At 45.8% G+C, this 21,644-nt stretch overlaps 1 protein-coding gene across 8 annotated transcripts in view; it reads right to left on the minus strand.

Moving 5' to 3' along the window:
• Positions 1-21,644, minus strand: part of CELF4 (CUGBP Elav-like family member 4) — a 1,309,605-nt gene that overhangs the window by 40,092 nt on the left and 1,247,869 nt on the right. For 7 of the 8 annotated variants that reach the window (XM_085628957.1, XM_085629010.1, XM_085628985.1 and 4 more), the window contains one exon: positions 18,021-18,186. The exons of the other annotated variant lie outside the window; for it this stretch is intronic. In XM_085628957.1, the coding sequence (XP_085485083.1) occupies positions 18,059-18,186 (128 nt within the window). In that variant the 3' untranslated portion in view covers positions 18,021-18,058. The remainder of the gene's footprint in view (positions 1-18,020; positions 18,187-21,644) is intronic. 8 annotated transcript variants of the gene reach the window in all.

A 21,644-nucleotide genomic window follows, 5' to 3' on the forward strand; every position in this document is an offset into this window, starting at 1 on the left:
GTTTTGTTCAATGCTTGCTATTTTGGTACCCCTAATTGGGTCTGTGCACTGAGCTTCTTTTCAATGAATTGAAAGTGGCTCATCCACTTACAACATAATGCAGACTGAATCAAAGGTATAATTTTCCCGCTCTGCCTACCCGTATAGTAATGATCAAAGGACCAGCAAACAGAGCCTCAGGGAGGATTACGATCATAGCGCAAGGTAGGCCCACCCCTCTTGCACTTCAAAACATCATTCTCTGGTCCTTTTTGGCCCAGATCACTCATCTCCCATAGATTAATCCATTGCTCCATCAGCTTTTTTGCTGCTTAATCGACTCCAACTCAGCACACCTTTCTTGTCCGACAGGCTCCTGTACTTAGTAGCGGGCGTTCCAGTTTTAATATGAGACCAACCATACCCTGGGCACCGCCAACCCCTAAGTTATTGGTTTAAAAAGATTCTGAGTTTCGTTGAAAATTTAACTACATGTTTCTATCCAATGTTCATCTCCCCTGCTGGCATCTAGTACTTCATGTGCTGCACCACCCAGGTATTTATTTGAGAGTTTTATATAGCACTAGCTAGACCCGAAGGTATCGTAGCACTTCATAACAGGAAATAGTCACATCAAAGATAACAAGTCTATACAGAGCGCTTTATAACAGCGCATGCAAATTTAAAATCAGAATTTAGCCCATGGCATCTTCCTTCTTACAACCTCACTTGGAACAACTCTATCTCATTCCGTCATCTAGATCTCAGTCCTCCCAACAGCTACACAGCAAAACGTTGGTTAACTTCACAGTGTACTCTGTATCGAAGATGCCTGACGTACTCTCTCCAACTGCTATGGACACTAGTCACCAATGCTGAACAGTTTAAGTGGTCTCCAGTATCCCGACAAAGTCTAGCACACTGTAGCAACACTGGTTAAGAGATTTGTAACATAAGATGGCTGCTAGAATGGCAAAATAAGCAGCTGCTTTTCATGTTGACATTTTGGCAGGTTTTCCACCCTGCAAGGGCATCAGCCAAAGGATTGAGGTCCTCATTTATGAGGCCCTACTGGCAGCTTTGCGCCACCAGAACTTTTTTGACGTTCCGGTGGCGCAATGTGCCACGGCATATTTGCAAGGCAACATAAAGCCACTTTATGTGTCTTTTCATGGCCTTATAAATATGTGCCCCTTTTACGCAGAAAACTGCGTGAAAGGGGCGTTCCATGGGTGTTGCTGTGGGTGTTCCCATGCAACACCCATGGAACCAGAAACCTCCAGATTTACGAGAAATCGTAAACCTGGGAATGCGTCAGAGTCTAACCATTCCAGGGGTGGCGTTAGGGAGGCGTAACGAGGAGAAATGTTTTCATTTCTGCACATGCTTTCCATTTTCTGTGTACTGCATTCTACAGCACACAGAGAAAAAGGAAATCGCCTGAATTGATTGATTTTGTGCAGGAAGGTTTCCCTTCCTGCAATAAATCAATCAGCCCCACAACGCAGACACCATTGCACCATGGTGCAAAGGTGCCTGTGTTGGCATACAGAAGTCCATTATGCACCGGCGCTGGACAAAAGGAGAAGAATGCGCCCTAGCACATAGATACGGCGCATTCCTGCCCTTTTGGTTTGACGTATGGGAACGCAGCAAGATTCCTTGCGGCGCTGCCCTACGTCAAAACCTCATAAATGAGGCCCTGAATTTCATAGAAAAGAGAATTGTCGGATATGGTTAAAAAAATATTTAATCGTCTATATCCCATACCGACTTTAAACCCTTGCGCTGACTGTCCAAAAACTTTCACCGTAAGCTCTGCTTATCTTCTGCCACCAAATAAAGGGCAAATATTTTATTTTATAAAAAGAAATGGTTTTCCTACTATTGTTCCAACTTTTGCTAGATTTACCGATCCAAAACCCTCACTATTAAGGCTACCAATGTTAAAAGGAGAGAGTTGCGTTTTTTTGTACATGCTTAGAAGATCCAACTTGCTACTGTGCACCGTCGCAGCTGTGCTGTACTTACAGAATTAAGTTACAGCCCCCCTATGATGTCACTTCCTCTTTCTGTGATTGATATCAGTTAACAAAATGAAGGGCGGAATAAATAGGAAAATGCTAGCAAAATATTTTCAGTAAAATGCCAATGTTTTTATAGGGGATTCCTGCAGAATCTAAATATGTAATAACAAGGAAGAATATGTATTCTTAAAAAAATATAATTCTTGACCCTTATAATGTATTGCACATGTTTTAAAATACTGCATCACAGAAATTACCCCAGCATCTCTATGTATAAAGTAGTCCAGTGGAGCAGCACCCAGCAGTCTTGGCGTGCGGGTGATGCACTGGCGTAACAAACCTTGAGGGGGCCTCCCTGCAAGGCACCTGGGAGGTAAGGGGGCATTCCGGGCTCAATCAGGAGCCCTGCAGCCAGAGGGCTGTGCTGAGGGGGCCCCCTGGAGCTGTGTTACCCCCCTGGGGTGATGCCCAGATCATCATAGGTACTCAGGTGTTATTTTTAGCCCTCATGATTGTCTCATGAGCTCCCCCTATCCTCGCATAAGGGTTTCTGTATAGTGGACCCCTCTCTGCATCTCTCCACCTCCTATCTGGGGCACCACAGTGTGACACACCCCATCTTGTGAGAACGGTTGTGTGTCTGCACGCTGTCTACCGCTGCTCTGAGTCTGTGCAGTATTTAGCCGGCCGAACTCCGTTCACGCCGCAGCCAGCGCGGTAATTGGAATTTTGTTTCCACCTAGTAATTTGGCGCTGACATTATGGATCACTACCGCACCATTACTAATAACCGCAGCTTCACTCCACCGCAGTGACTAATGAATGGAGTCACATAAGACACAGCAGCGCCTTCTGAGTATGGTTTCATCTCAGTGCAGCGACGAACGAGTGCTGTGTCACTGTGGAGCCGCAGGAAGGGGCCGAGGAAGTGAGAACTGCAGTGTCTGAGGACTGGGGGTTCATAGTGTGACTCTGCAGTATTTAATGGCTTGGGCTACCTCAATATGCGACTGCAGTCTTTTTTATGCAGTGTTTTATGCATTGGTTTCAAAGTGGCCTCCTAAACACCCTGCGGATAGAACGCTGTTGCGTTTTAATATGCAGTTTGGTAACTTTATATTGAATAGTGTCGGTGTGTCATCTGCAAGGCTTTCTGGAATGCCAGCAGATTATCTGATGGCTTGATGCATTGATAGCCTCTCTTGCAATGCTTGTATAATCAAAGCAAATGGCCACTTCATACTCTCATTAAGGCCGCATCTGAGTGCTCCCAGTTTTGGCAGATAAAGAGCCAAATTTGAGAAACGTTTGTGTGCACTTACTTGCTTCCTAATTATGCAATAAGCCTTCCTTCCTTCCTTTTCCATTTTCCATTGCTTTTCCCTTGCCCTTAACCTTTCCCTTTCTTCTTCCCTTCATGTCATTTCCTCTTTTCTCTTTCCATCATTACCTCCCTTCCCCTCATTCCCTTCCCCCTCTCTTCCCTTCCTGTCCTTTCCTCCCTCCCACTTTTCCAGTCATTCCCTCCATCCCTCCCTTCCCTTCATTCCGTTTGTCCTCCCCTCCCTTCCTGTCCTTTCCACCCTCCCACTCTTCCAGTCATTACCTCCATCCCTCCCTTCCTGTCCTTTTCTCCCTCCCACTCTTCCAGTCCTTCCTGTCTCCCCTCCCTTCCTATTGTTCACTTCCTCCCTCCTATCTTCCATTGGAGTCATTCTCTCCCTCCCTCCTTCCTTCTCTCCCCTCCCTGTCATGCTCTCCTTCCCTGTTATTCCCTCCTTGCCTCTCTACCCTTCCCTTCATCCCTCTCTTCCCTCCCCATCGTTCAGCCCCTCCCTCCCATCATTATTTCCTGAGAGCCCAGTCAGTAGCCATGATGTCCCATTTCTCTGGTTCTCACCCCCTCCATCCCAAAGACATGTTGAGTGACCGTGGGGCTGTGCCAGAGCAGGGATGCTGCTGGGTCAGGGCCAAAATGACTTCATTGACTCAAGCTTGACTGAGAGCTTGGTCAAACAAGGTGCTCACATTTCTTCCGTCATTCACCTGTGCTCTCTTTCCATAGGTTCCTATAACCGCACCCACTGCATCAGGACAACCCACTCCGGAAGTCCTCCACCAATGCCATCAAACGTCAGAGCACACGCTGTCATGACGGAGACGCTGAGGTCCCCGCAGCGGCATCACATCACTGCCCCTCTGATGAACAAACTGGGTCTGGTGGCTTAGTGGACTAATGTGTCCACTGAAGGGGCCTGTGTTCGGCCGCATGGTCACAGGTTAAACTCCCGGTGATCCACTCAGCCTTTCATCCTTCTGAGTTCAATAAAATGAGTACCATTGAGTTGGATAACAATAAACATCTGTTATTCAGCACCAAGATACCTGTGGGTGAATGTATGATTTAGAAATACTATGTTGTGTGAATGGGAGGGCTCTATCACCCATGTGTGCAGTACCATGGTAATCGAAGTCTGTGGTATGGTATCCATGCACTATCGGGTGCAACGCTGGGAAATACTGAATTGGATTTATTAAACTCCTTAATATCCTGGCCACTGTTGCAGCCATTGAATTATCTTACTGCTGGTGTTAAATAATATGTTTTAAAACAGTTTGTGACTACAAAATGGGGCTGGATCTTTGGGAGTGCAGGCCACGAAACTGGAACACTCTCCCCATGCGTCTGATAGCGAATTATTCATTCACGAAACAAAGGCCGAGATTTACCAACACTTTGCACCGTTGCAAAGTGACACAAATTAACGCAAAGCTGGGCATAGCAGCGCCTTGCTAATTTCTTTCCAGCAAAATACCTTGGGGCTCATTTACAAGTCTTTTTTAACATGGGAAAAGTGACGTACGGGGCACAAGGGCTTGTAAATAACCCCCCTTTTGTGTAAGGTGCTTTTTTCAGTGCAGACAGTGCTCTGCACTGCGTTGCCGTGCATCGAAGGGGGGTGTTACTAAAGCAAACACACACAGTTTTCAATGCAAAGCCCGATACGCTAATATAGCCATGCCAGGGTGTGCATCAAACACGAACACCTCTTTGAAGACGGCGCTATCGAGGGGAAATATTGTAATTTCTCAAAAAACGCTCACCCATTACATGTATGCGGACGTTCACAGCACATCCATGCGGATGGATGCCTCTGTTTATCTAGAAATCCTTTCTCAGACAGCTCATTCTGACCTCTGCCAGGCTGTGCATCATGCAAGGCAGCCTTTTACCGCGCCAGCTGGGAATGATTGTAACAACAGGCCATTCCCTTAGTAGACTGCAGTGTGTTTGTCTAGAATTCATCTGACTTGAATGACTTCAAGGGAAGAGAGGAGGAAGGAAGGGAATGACAGGAAGGGACGGGAGGGAATGACTGGAAGAGCGGGAGGGAGGAAAGGACAGGATGGGAAGAGGGGGGAGGGGAGGACAACGGGAATGAAGGGAAGGGAGGGAAGGAGGGAATGACTGGAAGAGTAGGAGGGAGGAAAGGACAGGCAGGGAAGAGAGGGGAGGACAAAGGGAAAGAAAGGGAGAAAAATATGGAATGACTGGAAGAGTAGGAGGGAGGAACGGACAGGTAGGGAAGAGAGGGGAGGACAAAGGGAAAGAGGGAAAGGGAGGAAAAGAGGGAATGACTGGAAGAGTGGGAGGAGGAAAGGACAGGGGGGACAAGAGAAGGGGGGACAAAGGGAAAGAAGGGAAGGTAGGGAAGGAGAGAATGAGTAGAAGAGTAGGAAGGAGGAAAGGACAGGAAGGGAAGGGAAGAGGGATGGCAAAGGGAAAGAAGGAAAGGGAGGAAAAGATGGAATGACTGGAAGAGTAGGAGGGAGGAAAGGACAGGAAGAGAAGGGAGGGGAGGACAAAGGGAAAGAAGGAAAGGGAGGAAAAGAGGGAATGACTGGAGAAGTATGAGGGAAGAAAGGACAGGAAGGAAAGAGAGGGGAGGGGAGGACAAAGGAAATCAAGAGAAGGGGTGAATGACTGGATGAGTATGAGGGAAGAAAGGACAGGAAGGGAAGAGAGGGGAGGACAAAGGGAAAGAAGAAAACGGAGGAAAAGATGGAATGACTGGAACAGTGGGAAGGAGGAAAGGACAGGAAGGGAAGAGAGGGGAGGACTAAGGGAAAGAAGGAAAGGGCGTAAGGAAAAGAGTGAATGACTGGAAGAGTAGGTGGGAGAAAAGGACAGGAAGGTAAGAGAGGGGAGGGGAGGACAAAGGAAATGAAGGGAAGGAGGGAATGACTGGAAGAGTAGGAGGGAGGAAAGGACAGGAAGGGAAGAGAGGGGAGGACAAAGTGAAAGAAGGGAAGGGAGGAAGGAAAAGAGGGAATAACTGGAAGAGTAGGAGGGAGAAAAGGACAGGAAGGGAAGAGAGGGCAGGGGTGGACAAAGGAAATGAAGGCAAGGTAGGGAAGGAGGGAATGACTGGAAGAGTGGGAGGAGGGAAAGGACAGGAAGGGAAGAGAAGGGAGGACAAAGGGAAAGCAGGAAAGGAAGGACAAGAGGGAATGACTGGAAGAGTAGGAGAAAAGAAAGGACAGGAAGGGAAGAGAGGGGGAGGACAAAGGAAATGAAGGGAAGGTAGGGAAGGAGGGAATGACTGGAAGAGTAGGAGCGAGGAAAGGACAGTAAGGGAAGGGAAGAGAGGGGAGGACAAAGGGAAAGAAGGAAAGGGAGGAAAAGATGGAATGACTGGAAGAGTAGTAGGGAGGAAAGGACAGGAAGGGAAGAGAGGGGAGGACACAGGGAAAGAAGGAAAGGGAGGAAAAGATGGAATGACTGGAAGAATAGGAGGGAGGAAAGGACGGGAAGGGAAGAGAGGGGAGGACAAAGGGAAAGAAGGAAAGGGCGGAAGGAAAAGAGGGAATGACTGGAAGAGTAGGAGGGAGAAAAGGGCAGGAAGGGAAGAGAGGGGAGGGAGGACAAAGGGAATGAAGGGAGGGGAGGGAAGGAGGGAATGACTGGAAGAGCGGGAGGCAGGGAAGGAGAAGTAAGGGAAGAGAGGGGAGGAGAGGACAAAGGGAATGAAGGGAGGAAATGATGGATTGACTGGAAGAGTGGGAGGGAGGGAAGGGAAGGGAATGGGTGGAAAGAGAAGGTAGGAAAAGAGGAGAGGAGAGGACAAAGGGAATGAAGGGGAGATCGTATGTGAGACACCTCGCACTGACCTCCGCGAGGCAGTGCATCACACAAGGCAGCATTTTACAGCACCAGTGCAGAAAATGACTGCAACGAAAGGCCATTCTCGTAGTAGACAACAGTGTGTTTTCCTCATTGTGCAACGCAATGCAAAAATTGAGTTGCTGCACTGTGTTGCTCCAAAAAGTAATACATCTGGAATTTGACTCACAAAACAAATACAACATTGAGAAGGTCAGGTGGGCTGAGATCTGCTGAGTGCTAGAGAGATAACCTAAGTCCAACCTTTACCCAACATTTTCCTCAGCATCCCCACCTGTTGGACTCTACTAACCTTATATGGGTGTACATATCCTATTATGCACATCCCACCTTTACCCAATTGTTTGCATGCCTCTACACAGAGGATGAAAGATGGGATGTTGCCATTATACAAAAGACTAAATAAATAAATGCCTTATGATGGACCCTGGTCTGCATCTCTCTAACACACAGCACTGGTATCTACCTCCCTTCAGTCTGTCTTTAGTGGGTTCATCTTCTATAAATGTAAAGAAGTGTTAGGCGACTGCGAACGGGCAGTTTCGATGCGGGCAGTGTACAGTCCAAGATAGCTCTACATTACATTATAAGAGGTTTACTCAATGCACGCTTCTGCTCCGTCTCTATTAAAAGTCCTGCCGCTGGACAGGATTAGCTGCCTTCCCTAGCAGCCTCTGCATTATTCTGTTTCATTTTTCATTTACTGCTGCTGTCAGGTGGAAGTGTTTGCAATTTCGCCCCATTTAGGCCGAGACGAAGCTCGGAGAAAGTGAAGAATGAAACGCTGAATGTGTTTTCAGCTGAGAAAACACTTTCCGCTATTGCCCTTCACACCGTATTATCGGGTAAACCCTGGTATCCAGGTTAGCTCCGGCTTCTCATACTTTCTATGCTTTGCAGAGATGATGGAACATCAGCGCTAACAGCATCATGGACCACATCCCGTTATCCAATAGATTCGTATAACCCGAAGGCCTGGTTTGCAGAATCTTCTTAACAGTACATTCCATGGTCTCAATTCACAACAAATTTCTCAAGGGAAAATTAGGATGTGCCCGGAGCATCTCAAGTCTATACAAGTTGTCTCATGCCGGATTCATGAAAATGTGTACTGGTGCATATCTGGAAATGGCTGGAGGATTTCAGATCTACTCCAGTGGTCTTGAGATGTCTTCAGGAAGATGACTGCGGATCACATTCGGACCTGTTCAGAGAATCTCAGAATACACCATGAAGATGTGTGCGCTAGCACATTCCGAGCTATGCATGGAATCTTACATCCACAACATTAGCCTTATTCTGTATTCACAAAGATCTGTACTGGAGCATATCTGGAGATGACAGGATCATTGCAAATCTACACTCGTGGTCTTCAGCTATGTTCATGAAGATATGTGCTGGAACACATTAGGAGCTGTCCATAGAATGTCAGAATACACCAATGGCATTTGTCATGGAGTGTCAGAATACACCAATGGCATTTGTCATAGAATGTCAGAATACACCAATGGCATTTGTCATGGGGTGTCAGAATACACCAATGGCATTTGTTATTGAATATCAGAATACACCAATGGCATTTGTCATAGAATGTCAGAATACACCAATGGCATTTGCCATAGAGTGTCAGAATACACCAATGGCATTTGTTATTGAATATCAGAATACACCAATGGCATTTTCATAGAATGTCAGAATACACCAATGGGATTTGTCATTGAATATCAGAATACACCAAATGCATTTGTTTGCTTTCATAGAGATGTGTGCCTCAATAGGAGGTGTGCATAGATTCTTAGATCCACACCAGTAGTGTTAAACTGTAGTCACAAAGACCAGTTCTGAAGCATATCTGGGGATACCAGGAGAATTCCTGATCTACACCAGAGGTCTGAAACTACGTTCATGAAGATATTTTCTGGAGCACATTATGAGTTGTTCAGAGAGCCTCAGATCTACCCGCTGTTCTTAACTTGTATTTGCAACGATGTGCCATGGAACACGCTAGGAACTGCCCAGAAACCATTGGAGCCACACCAGTGCTCTTAAAATGCATTCATGAAGGTGTGTTATGGAAGACATTTGGAGCTGCCCAGAAAACCTTAGATCCACACCATTACTCTTAACTTGTATTCACAAAGATGTGTTAGGAATGACATTAAGAGCTATCCAGAGAGTTCAGCCCTGTGCCAGCCTTGTCATGCGCTATTCTTAAAGAGTTGTACCATGGTAGATCTGAAGATGCCTGGAGCCTTGAAGAGCTGTAGATGCCCGAATAATCTCAGATTTACACCCACCATCTTAAAATGGAGATTTGAATTAGGTTAGAGCACTGAATATCTATATCAGCCACCTTTTAGTGTATTCACAAACATATGTAATGGAGATATCTGGAGATATTAAGATGTATACCAGACACCTCATATAGTATGCACATTCATACACTATTACTAGCATAATTTAAGGCCCAGGGCATCTGATATTCACAACAGTTGTGTTGTGCTTTAATAATGAAAATTTGTGCTGGAGCAAATGTTGATATATGGGGAGGTGCAGATGTGCATCAGCCGGTATTTGACACATATACAAAGATATGTACTGAAGCAAACCTGGAGGTCCCATGAGAATCTACAATGTAAACATGCGCAAATCTATGAACCTGCATTTTGTAAACTGCACAGGAGAGTATCTGAAAAAAGCTCATGGCATCTCCAAATATGCCCCAGGAAATATATTTGTGATGTCTTCCGCGGAACCCTCATCTATAGGCAGTCCGCCCCCGCGCTCCCTTTGTCACCGCCATCACTGACCTCATTGCACCCCACGCCCTTGCATCCACAGACTACATCCTACTCGGAGACCTAAACTTCCACCTGGATATCCACGACGACTCAAACACCGCCTCCGTACTAGAGAACCTAGCCAACATAGGGCTGAAAGAACTAGTCACCGCCCCCACGCATACAGCGGGACACCCACTCGACCCTGTCTTCACCGGAGGAAACATTGTCTCCCACAGCCACACCACGGAACTCCTCTGGACAGATCACCACTGCATCCACTTCTCCTTCAAAAAACCTACTGTACACAAGCACCCCCACCGCTTCCCCGCAGAAGCAGGAACAAAGTCACTGAAGACTAGCTCACCTCCGCCCTTGAAGCACCCCACCACTGACTACATCAGACGCAAACACCGCAGCAAGCAACCTCCACCGCTGGATCATAAACTGCACCAACACACTCGCCCCCCTCAAGAAAGCCTCCGGAAGATACATCAAGAAAGCAAGCGGGTTCGCCCCTGCATTCCAGGAATCCAGACGCTCCTGCAGACGACTCAAAAAGACGTGGAGGAACAACAAAACCCTGGAAACATGTGCCACCTACAAAGCAGCCACCACCACTCACCACCAACTCATCAAATCCACAAGGGAGGAATCCCTTCAAGATAGAATCCTCACTAGTGCACACAACACCAAAGAGCTCTTCTCCATCATCAAGGAATTTGCCAAATCCTGCAGCGAAAAAAACAGACGTCTCACCCTCCCAAGACCTCTGCAACAGACTCAGCACCTTCTTACACCACAAGATTAAGATGATCTACGACAATTTCGACAACCAAGACCACCTCACTGCTCCAGCTTACCCCCTCATGCAACGCCACCCAACAGGCCCTGCTCAAATGGATCCTGCGCATGACAGAAAACACCTTGAAGACCATGAAAAGCATTCACTCCATAGCACCCTCAGACCCCTGCCCACACCACATCTTCCACAGAGCCACCTCTGTCATCGCACCCGAACTACGTCGGAAGTTCAACTGCTCCTTTGAGACCGTCATCTTCCCCGACGACTGGAAAAACGCCGTAGTCAAACTCCTCCAGAAGAAACCCTCTGCTGACCCAACAGACCTCAAGAACTTCAGGCCCATCTTAATGCGTCCATTTGCAGCAAAGGTCTTCGAAAAGGCCGTCAACACCCAGCTAGCAAACTTCATAGAAGCTAACAATGTCCTGGACAGCTCCCAACCCGGTTCCGAAGAAACCACAGCACCGAGACCACCCTACTCGCCGCCACCGACAACATCCGCTTCCTCCTCGACCAGGGCAAAATGGCAGTCCTCATCCTTCAGGACCTCTCGGCTGCATTCAACACCATCTCCTACCGGTGCCTAGCCACCAGACTCCGCGGCATGGCCCTCGACTGGATACGCTCTTTCCTCACTGGCAGAACCCAGTGGGTCAGTCTCCAATCCTACCTCTTGGAACCGACAGAGACCAACTGTGGAGTGCCCCAGGGCTCCTCCCTCAGCCCCACCTTCTTTAACGTCTACATGGTCCCCCTCGCAACCATCATCAGGAACAACTGGCTCAACATCGTCCCTTATGCTGACGACAACCAGCTGATCCTCTCCATCGCCAATTAACCCAACGTTGCCAAACACAACTTCCAAGAAGGGATGAAAGCTGTCGCCACCTGGATGAAGAACTGCTGCCTGAAACTCAACTCAGAAAAGACAAAAGTCCGCATCTTTGGCTCCACCTCCTTCAGATGGAACGACTCCTGGTGGCCCTCCACCCTCGGAAATCCCCATACCCCGATGGACCACGCACAAAACCTCAGCATCATACTAGATTCAGCACTCATAATGAAACGCCAGATCAATGCTGTATCCTTGACCTGCTTCAACACCGTCCGCATGCTTCGAAAGACTTTCAGATGGATCCAAACCGAATCCAGAAAAAATGTCACACACGCACTCATCAGCAACTGACTGGACTATGGCAATGCTCTCTATGCCATGAACCATAGCTTCCTGAAAATTAACACAGACAAAACGGAGGTGATAGAGTTCGGCCTGGGCCGGCCCCTGTGGAATGACTCCTGGTGGCCAGCTGAGGTCGGGGAATGCACGTGCCCTGTCCCCAATGTCAGGAACCTCTGAGTCATTTTTTATGACCAATTGAATTTTTCTGCCCAGGTAAATAGTTTCACTTCCTCTTGCTTCTTTTTACTAAAAACCCTGAGAAAAATATTTTTGTTCATTTCACAGGAGTTGCAAAAGACGGTGATGGTGGCACTCTTCTTGTCCAATCAGGACTATTGCAATGCCCTTTTTATGGGCATTGACAAGTCCCAGATGAGAAAATTGCAATCTCTACAGAATGCCGCAGCAAGACTACTTCTAGGCATACCCAAAGGACAATCAACTTCGGCAGGAATTAAATTACTACACTGGCTCCCTGACCAGCAGCGGGTGGAATTTAAGGCTTTATGGCTTGTGCATAAAGCACTTTACGGTGGCGGGGCTGAGGACATTCAAAGAATGTTCCTACCCTACACCCCCTCACGCGCCCTTAGATCTGCCAGTCTGGGTCTTATCAAGATCACTAAGATCAGACGGACAAGATGGGGGGCAGGACTCAATTGAATTGCGCAGCAAAGCTATGGAATAAAATGCCCACGGCTTTGAAACTTCAATCCAATTGGCAGCTCTTTAGGAAGGACCTGAAAACATGACTGTTCACCTCTACATAGGTCCCCCGGTACTACAGGGCATATTTCCTTTTAACATACTACAGCGCCAAGACCCCACGGCAATCGAGCGCTCTATAAACATAAACATATGTCGGAATCAACAAGAAACTCCTTTGCAAACTGTCCAGAATGCCGCAGCCAGGCTTATCCTTGACATCCCCCGTCACAGTCACATCACCCAACACCTCCGCAATCTCCACTGGCTTCCAGTCAGAAGAAGAATAACCTTTAAACTCCTCACCCACGCAAGCAAGACTGTTCACAACACCTAATCCGCATACCTAAACAGCTGCCTCTCCTTCCACGCACCCAAAAGACACCTCCGATCAGCTCAGCTCTCTCTGGCCACCGTCACACATATCAACAAGACCAGAATGGGAGGAAAGTCCTTCTCCTACCTCACAGCCTGGTACACCCTCCCCCTCCACTTCCGGCAATCTACCACATTGACCCAGTTCAGGAAGCACCTCAAGACCTGGCTCTTCGGATGACCCCAGCACTCAACAGAGCCACCCCCTACCCCCAGGCGCCTTGCGACCCTCATGCTTGAATGGTTGTGCTTTACCAACCCCGATTGATTGATTGATGATACTTGGGAAAACTCTGTGATAGTCTAGATGCATCCTACATTGCCCCAATGCAATTTAATAACATGAATATTCGTCTACTTCATACAATAGCCTTTCTCCTTCTCACTTTAGGTGCCAGTATGTAATACTCAGGAACCTGTGACAGGTTAATAAACTAGCTGAAAGCAAAAATCTTTTTTTTTGTGAGTGAGGACCAGGAAGAGAATTAATAGACTGGCTGGTCTGAAAGTTTGTTTGTGCTTTCAAAATGTGTATTTCTGACTGTGCTAATTTGCTAAAAGCTCAGGGCCCGATTCACACAACTTAAGACAAAATCCTAAACTTACTACCATTTTGGTATTCACAGAAGGCACTTACTTATTTTGGTATTCACAAAAGGCACTTACTCATTTTGGTATTCACAGAAGGCACTTACTCATCAATGAGTAAGTGCCTTCATTCACAGAAGGCACTTACTCATTTTGGTATTCACAGAAGGCACTTACTCATTGATGAGTAAGTGCCTTCTGTGAATACCATAATGAGTAAGTGCCTTCTGTGAATACTAAAATGGTAGTAAGTTTAGGATTTTGTCTTAAGTTAGTTCTGTGAATCGGCCCTCAGTTAGCCCTGTTATGGAAGAGTAGGAAATGCATTTTAGCAATGCTGGAATATCTGACATATTGCCGGATAAAGGATGAAGTTGCCTTCAAAATAGCTACTGTGTATGCCAAGTCAGCATATGCCGAAAGTGTCTATTGCAGTCTGCCTGCCCTTATGCCTCTGTATAGCTAGTGTCATAAACAAATACTGTCACTGTCTAGCTTAGATTGGAAACTACCAGGCCATCAATGCATGTGTGTGCCAGAAACTATTATTGTCACTCACTAGTCTAGATTGGCAGCCATTGGCCCATCAAACATCGATGCAGGGCAGATATTCAGTATAACCACTGACCATGTAAATGATTACATTCATACTCATTATATGGAAATTAATCTGATGCCTACATTCTGAGACACTGACACACTTGATGGACCAACCTTGGATAACCCTGCTCTAGGAAAACTGAAACTAGTACATAAATTATATACTTTGGTAGTCTGTGCTGTACTTTGTGTAGGGCTAAATCTCTATATTTTATATTGTGAAATTTGTATATATTGATGTTATGCTGTGGTAAAATGGATACTTAATCAAATTCATTTGGACTGCATTACAATGATACTCAGGTAACATTATTAGTAAAACAAAGATATCATTTCAGGTTGTGGTAGGACTGCCCAGTTAACGTCACCACAGGACTTTAGCCCAGAAGTACTAAGAGACAGGCCGCAAATTGTGCGCCAAATGTTTAAAGCCCGCCTATGATTTTGTGAGTTGACCTATGTACTAAAAGATCGCGGTCCAAAATCTCCAGTCAGAGGGTTGTTTCAGAACGAGTTGCCTAATTAATATTATTATTATGACCTCAAAAGGACAGGTAAGTCGAGCTTTTTTTAATATGTCCACTTAGTGGCAAATGTGATAACCCTGAGTCTGAATTCAATGAACCTTTTTATTATATGGACCAATTGGGTGAAGGCCAGATGCTGCGGCGTCTCCTCCGCTAAGGCAGAGGAGAATAGCCCCACTGCTCTCTGAGCAGTGCAAAAGGAAAAATAAAATGATAACAACGTTAATAAAATTTTATTTTTAGTACAGAGCCAGGTTAGGGTGGGGGGGAGGGTGCTTGGCTGTTATCAGAGGGAGGAGGACTGGTTGGCCAAACAGCCATGTGCACTTAGCTTTTCTCCACCTGGGTATGTTGCGGAGCCGGGTGGAGAACAGTCCCAGGGTTCCAGGCACAGTCTGAGTGTCAAACCAGGCCACTCAGACCAATCACAACGCTGCTGTCATGCTGGGGACAGCAGCGTCATGATTGGCATTGGGGAGTCTGGGAGCCTGTGTGCTGCCGGGAGTCAGTAACAAAGGGAGGACGATGGAGGAGAGGTGGCGGGCGGCACGTAAGTCGTCTTTTCTGTTTTTTCTAAACCTCCCCCAATCACTATGGTTCGCTAGCATCTGCCACTGGCCCGATGTCTCTTCCCTTGTGTAAACAACTGTACCTCACCCGGAAGTAGTTAATAAATAGGAGAACAGCCTTCACCATGCCAGTCCTATGCCTGAACTGAGGGACAAGTATTAACTGCAAAGATTGGGCACACCAAGAGTGTTGCACAGATTGTACCACAGACATGACATGAGGCTTTCGAAACAGATAAGGTGTATGGCTCATTTTTCACTGGCTTCAGAAATTTACTTTTCTAGCAGCAGGAACATTTTGCAGATGAACTATGGATGATATGCATGCCTTTTCGAGTCCGCAAATCCTGCAAGTTAACATGATATTATTTTAATAATATACTAAGCCCATTTTGCGAGTCAGAAATACATTTCTGTCTCGCAACATGGGTTTAGCGACTCTTACCAAATGGAAATTAGGAAGGGACGTAAAAGGGGGGTTCCTTCTTAATTGCAATTCAGTATGTTATGTATCCATGGTTTTCATCTGAAATTGGGGTTGCAACCCATTGGCCAGTAATTGACTCCTCAAAGAAGGTGATAACTGATATGCCAAGGAGAAGGATTTGCCTTGATGCCCCTTGACTTTTGAGAATCGTTTCAGGTAAATTCTGGAGGAGGTGGCAGTGGTCCAGGTTTTTGGCTCCTTTTTACCCCCTCACCCGTAGTCTTCCCAAACAGGAAACAAAAATGTAAAGCAGCACCTGTTCCTCTATGGAACACTGGCAGATTTTACAAAAAATAAATCCGATATGGTAATACAAACACAGGGATGGTGGCCTGCTGCTCATTGTAGGCCATCATCCCTGTCTTTTTAGCCAATCATAAGGGGTTGCGAATAGTGACCTGCCTAATTAACATACATATTAATACATATGTTGCACCCAAAATCAGAGACAAGGCACCAAAAGTTGATACGCAATTTGGCACCACCTATTTTGCGACTGGACATCAGGCCCTGAATTCTCTCTCACACGGTCCATGGAATTGAACAAATTGCAAAAAAGGCAAAATAACCCTTAAGTGGCTTCATGATCAGGAAAAGTCCTGATGATAAATACATAGAATGTTGAGAGTTAAACATATTCACCCGGTGTTACAACACAGATAACGTAACATAACATGGTGCTATAAGGGTTTTCCTAGAGATTTTAGGGTCTGAAGATCATTCTGCAATGGAAGTTATAAGGCTGTATCTGTCTCCATTCAAGGTACAACAGGCATAGTTTGGGGTCTCCTGCAACTTAATGATGCCCTGCTGCATAGGACAGTGGTTCTTAACCTTTTGACTTCTGTGGACCCCCCTTAATCATTACTGGAGTCTGGGGACCCCCACTGAGAGATTATTGGAATCCAGGGGCTACAGCATAAGCAAATTTGATGACTTCAAAGGGAAAACAATACACAAAAACTATCCATCATCCCCACTATCTTCTGTTTGATACACTTGCACTGCTCCCACCAATCAACAGAGAACACAAACTTCCTTTTTAGACTCCAATTTCAAATTCCCTTCATTTTTACAGAACATTTGAAAAGTTTCAATTTTACATTTTGCTTCTCTATTTATGTACACTTTAGCAGTCTGTTAAAATCCTTTAATTTGCTAAGGAGCCACAGATCCCCTGAGTAGGCGCCAAGGACCCCCAGGAGTCCCCAGACCACAGGTTAAGAACCACTGGCATAGGAAGCTGAGAATCACTGTCAACCAAAAGCCAGTTGAGCGATACCGCATCTGCCTCTATGTAATGATCAAAGCTGCATAAACAGGTGAGGAGGGTGCCCAAGGATGGAGGCACAAATTGTGCATTTTCGATTGGGTTCATATGTCACATACAGTATGCGTGGCTTGGTCTGTACCGGTTAAAGTTCTGATCAAATTCGCATTGTACCGCATGGAGAAACATCTGCGGTACCCTTAACAGGTGAATGATGGCCCTTTTAATTCTTTAGAGCTAGGGCGTATGTTTTGCACTGGCTCCACTCAGGTTTTTGCATTGGCAGTTTCCACTCCCAGTTCTTTGCATGTAGTTGTGCATGCTCTTGCTGAACTCTTGCCAGCTCCTTTCATGCAAAAATTGGGTGCAGAAATAGTAAAAATACTGCTAGCCCATGGCTGTTTTTTGGGCCCCATTACAAGTTTTTCTCTGTGCTGTGGGAAATACGGCACGGAAACGCTTCTTCTTGGCATTACCTGCAGGAAATTGCTCCTGCAAAAACCTGAGACTTCATACAGTTATGCACAGAACACAGAAAGTTTGGACTCAATTATAGTCTTTGCAAGGTCTTTAAAAATTCAGGCAATTAAGCAAGCAGACAGAGATCCTCCGCATAAGAAATCTTGCATCTCGCCATGACCATATTATCTGGGTACAAACAAGCCCTTCAGAGTCCTTTCGTGGAGTCTTTGGTGGGCCCATATGTAGTTTTCCTCCTGCTAAAGTGAGAAGGTGTTGCCTGATCTCCATACAATCTTCCCTTCCTGTAACTCTCTGTGCCTGTTCTCTCCTCCCTCTTGGGAAACAATTGGAAGTGAACACAGCAAACATGTGAGTGCCTATGTGCAGCCATACGAGCGGCCTCCCTGGGGAGACCGCTGGGTCAGAGTGAGCGTGCGTTTGGCTAGTTAACTATGCTCCTGCACGGCCCATGCGCAGTTACCTGTGCTAGTCCTTGTTTCCAGCGACTGCCGCAACATCTCAGTAAGGGCGGTTGGCATCCTTCGGCCGTTTCAGCTGCACCTTCAGCCTCTTCATGCCAATCTGAAAGCCATTCATAGCCTGGATGGCGGCCTGGGCACTGGCAGGATTGTCAAAACTCACAAAACCTGTCAAAACACGATGCAAGGCGGGGTTTAACAAGCCGAAGGCCAGCAGAGCACAACACGTATAGTGAGACTACTTAGATGAACATGTGTGGGTGGGAAGGAGCGGGGATGGTTGCTAATGGGGGAGGGTCACAGGTTGCAGTATGGGAGGAAGCAGCACCCAGTTTCAGGCAGTTTGGGATCTGTGCTGACCAGGAACGCCCTGAACAATCCTGGTGCATCTGATCACAGTAAGAATGACATAGAAAAAATACTGAGCAGTGTTTCCCATACTGCAGTCAAAACTAAAGTTCCAGAATAAACCCATACACATCAGCTTATTGAACCACATCTTTACTCTTGTTGGCCAACCTTCTAATTACATTGCAGCTGAGGCCCTGTGTCAAAATGCAAAGATTGATGCCTCAGGTGTGCTGGACCGACCGGGCCGGATGCAGTCAGTTGCGGAAACAGGAAACCAGCAACTAAAGGCAGGTAAGTGCTGTGAGTCAGTGGGAGGGATGACATTCTCTGTTGCATCTTCCTTTACCCACTGACCTTCCTTCTGCTTCTCTCATATTGTACATGCATTCTCTCTACTCTTTGTTGATGGTGCAGGCACCTATTGCTCCCTCCTTCCAACTTACTCCTAAGTAGTCCAAGGCCTGGCTCTCTCTTTTCACTACACTTTATGGTTGCACTGACCCCGGCTGCTACAGACCTACCACTTGCACCTCTCAGCTCTGCTTTGTTGCTGTTCCACGATCGCGTTAGCACATATGCGTAACTCAATTCAATATATCTTGATTCGAGTTTACGTAAAAATCATTAAAGAGCGCTACACAATTCATCACAGGAATAAAATACAATAAAAATAGATACATAAGACTTAAATCATTAACGCAGATTAGATAAAAACATATCTTCGTGCAATAGAAAAACCTCTGAAGTGGAGTGCATTAACACAGCAGCGCGACACCCCCGCTAATGCAAAAGCAGAGGGTCCCTGTACTACGCAGATAATCTGCCATTATCCTTCCGTTGAGTTCCTACCGCTTACGAACATTTTCAGGAAACAACAAACACTATGGAACACATCAGGACTGCCTAACCACTGAAGTTACGCCAAGGCATCTCTGCATTTCTTGAAGGCAAGCGCCTTCTGCATATGTTTTAGACAGGATAAAAAGACCTGTCAAACCTTTCTGCAAAAAAACATATAAAGCAACAAAGATTGCTCAGCCGGCCCATCACAAGGACACCACTCCAAAGAACTTTGCTCCATCAGAAAACCACAAAAGATGCCAAACAGTGCCTGTCCTAAATCTAAGGGATTTTCTTATATGTATGCATATACTTGGCGGTAGATACAACCTCTGTGATTGTAGCTTCGTGGTCTGGACAAGCTAACCCATTTTATTGTGTTTTTCACAAAAAATATAGCCGCACAGCGGAGGTGGCTCCTCCCCCTTTTTAAATACTATGGGGCTAGATGTGTTAAACCAGCAATGGCGTTGTGTATTAACCCAGATGATATGTACGTGGTCACCTCCGTAGCGTCATATTTATGGGTTACGTGGCCTTGCCTGGGAGAGTTGCCTTCTACACTCTAGGTATGTGGTTAAGTAGATAGGCTCCGTAAAGCTGGTTGTCTGCTATAATGGAACGCGCTGCTACCTTTTGCATAAATTTCACAATTCTGTACCATTTGTATGCACTGTACTTCTTCTCCCTATGTGGGTTGCCAGATTGTTTACTCCTGGAAATTTTCCTATGCTTTTTTAACTGACAGTGACACATTCGTTTTTCTCTCACTTAGGATGTTGCCTTCATTGGTAATGTGCACTTTTTGTTGTTTCACTGCACTCACACTTTATTGAATCCAAAGAATTCATATTTTAGGTTCTCTGCCTTTGACGGAAATGCGTATTTTTAGCAGCTCACTGTACTTAATTTGTTGATAGATTGCTGTACGCATGCTTTTATTGAGTTTCTTTTAAATTGCATGTTCTTAAACTATTGTAAGGCAGTTAGCTGAAACAATAAATGCATTTAAAAAAAAAGAGACTTCTCCCACCATGAAAGTTCCAAAGATAAATATAATGCTGGTTCTTCGAATGCTAGAAAAATAAAACAATTATGAATAGCGTGCTTTCTAAAAAACCTCCTCCATCCTTTGGGAGACACAGAACTCTTCATGAAGGGACTTCACCAGCCTCTTATCAATTTTCTTAAGGTACCAGGAGCAATAAACATTTCGAGTAGACAGATATCAGTAAATAACACATGGACATATTTCGCCCAGGGGATTAACAGACCCTGTGTAAACTGAGACAATCTGAAATAACTTTTCTATTGAAACTTGCTTTGGCGTTCGATCACATGCTAATCCAAAGTTGGAAACAAAGCAAATTTAATTCCGAGTTCAAGATATAGCTAGTTGGTCCTATTAGCTTCCCCCTATATGGGGAAGCATTGTTAAACCCCCATACCCCAGCTCCACATGTGGCAGTAGGAACGCCCTGCAGGTTATAGATATTGATATAGGGGGAAATAATGCCCCTGCCTACACCCTGAACGAAAATCAATAGAGACCCAGCCACCCTGCCATGTTTGCACGAGCGCCATTAACCTGGGGTTGGCAAGAACCTTTTGAGTCAAAGGTTACACCAAGGTAACTAAAATTCTGCACAGAGCTCACAGTCTGGTGTTTAATCCTTGGGGATAACAAATTTCTTCTGTCCAGTCACATGCCATTATGTTCAATTTCCCTTAGTTTGTTGACATGTCCAAACTACCCATTAATGAGACAAAATACGTAAAGCACTGGGTGTCCTTGCCATTAAAACAGCATCATCAGCAGATACTAGCGCGGGGACGAGTGAATTAGCAATTTTCGGTATGGTTGGAGAAAAGTGGGTACTTAATTTGTTAATTTAGGTAATTAAAAGCAGAGGTGCCAAAATGCACCCCTGATGCCCCCACTGACTTGAGGGAAAACATCAGAAGTTTCCTGAGCTTGACCATATCGCACCGTAAGGCCTAAGTTCTCATGTAATATAAGGAAAAAGTTTCCCAGCAGCACTCAAATTCCAAATCTATCAAAATCAGCCATAGCTTGGTCCTATTCACGCAATCGAATGTGGTGGATAAATCCATAAAGGCCAGGTACTATGGGCAGCGCCTGGGGATGGTGTATCTACCCACAATCAAGTGCAGGTTAAGGCATTGTTCCACTGTACCTAGTCCAGGATGAAAGCCATACTGACATGGGGACAAGATGTTACTATGACTGGCCCAGGTCTGTAAACAATTGAAAATTACCCTCCCCAAGATCTTGACTGTACTATCAGTGAGGGGTATCGGCCTGTAACATTTGGCAGATTTACGGTCTAATTTTTTTAAGATTGGGACGATTATTAAAAGGGCCTAGGAATTTGGAACCTTGCTAAACAGTGAATTATTAAACAAATTAGTGA

The sequence above is a fragment of the Triturus cristatus genome, chromosome 2_1 (genome assembly GCF_964204655.1).
Source record: "Triturus cristatus chromosome 2_1, aTriCri1.1, whole genome shotgun sequence".
Classification (NCBI taxonomy): domain Eukaryota; kingdom Metazoa; phylum Chordata; class Amphibia; order Caudata; family Salamandridae; genus Triturus; species Triturus cristatus.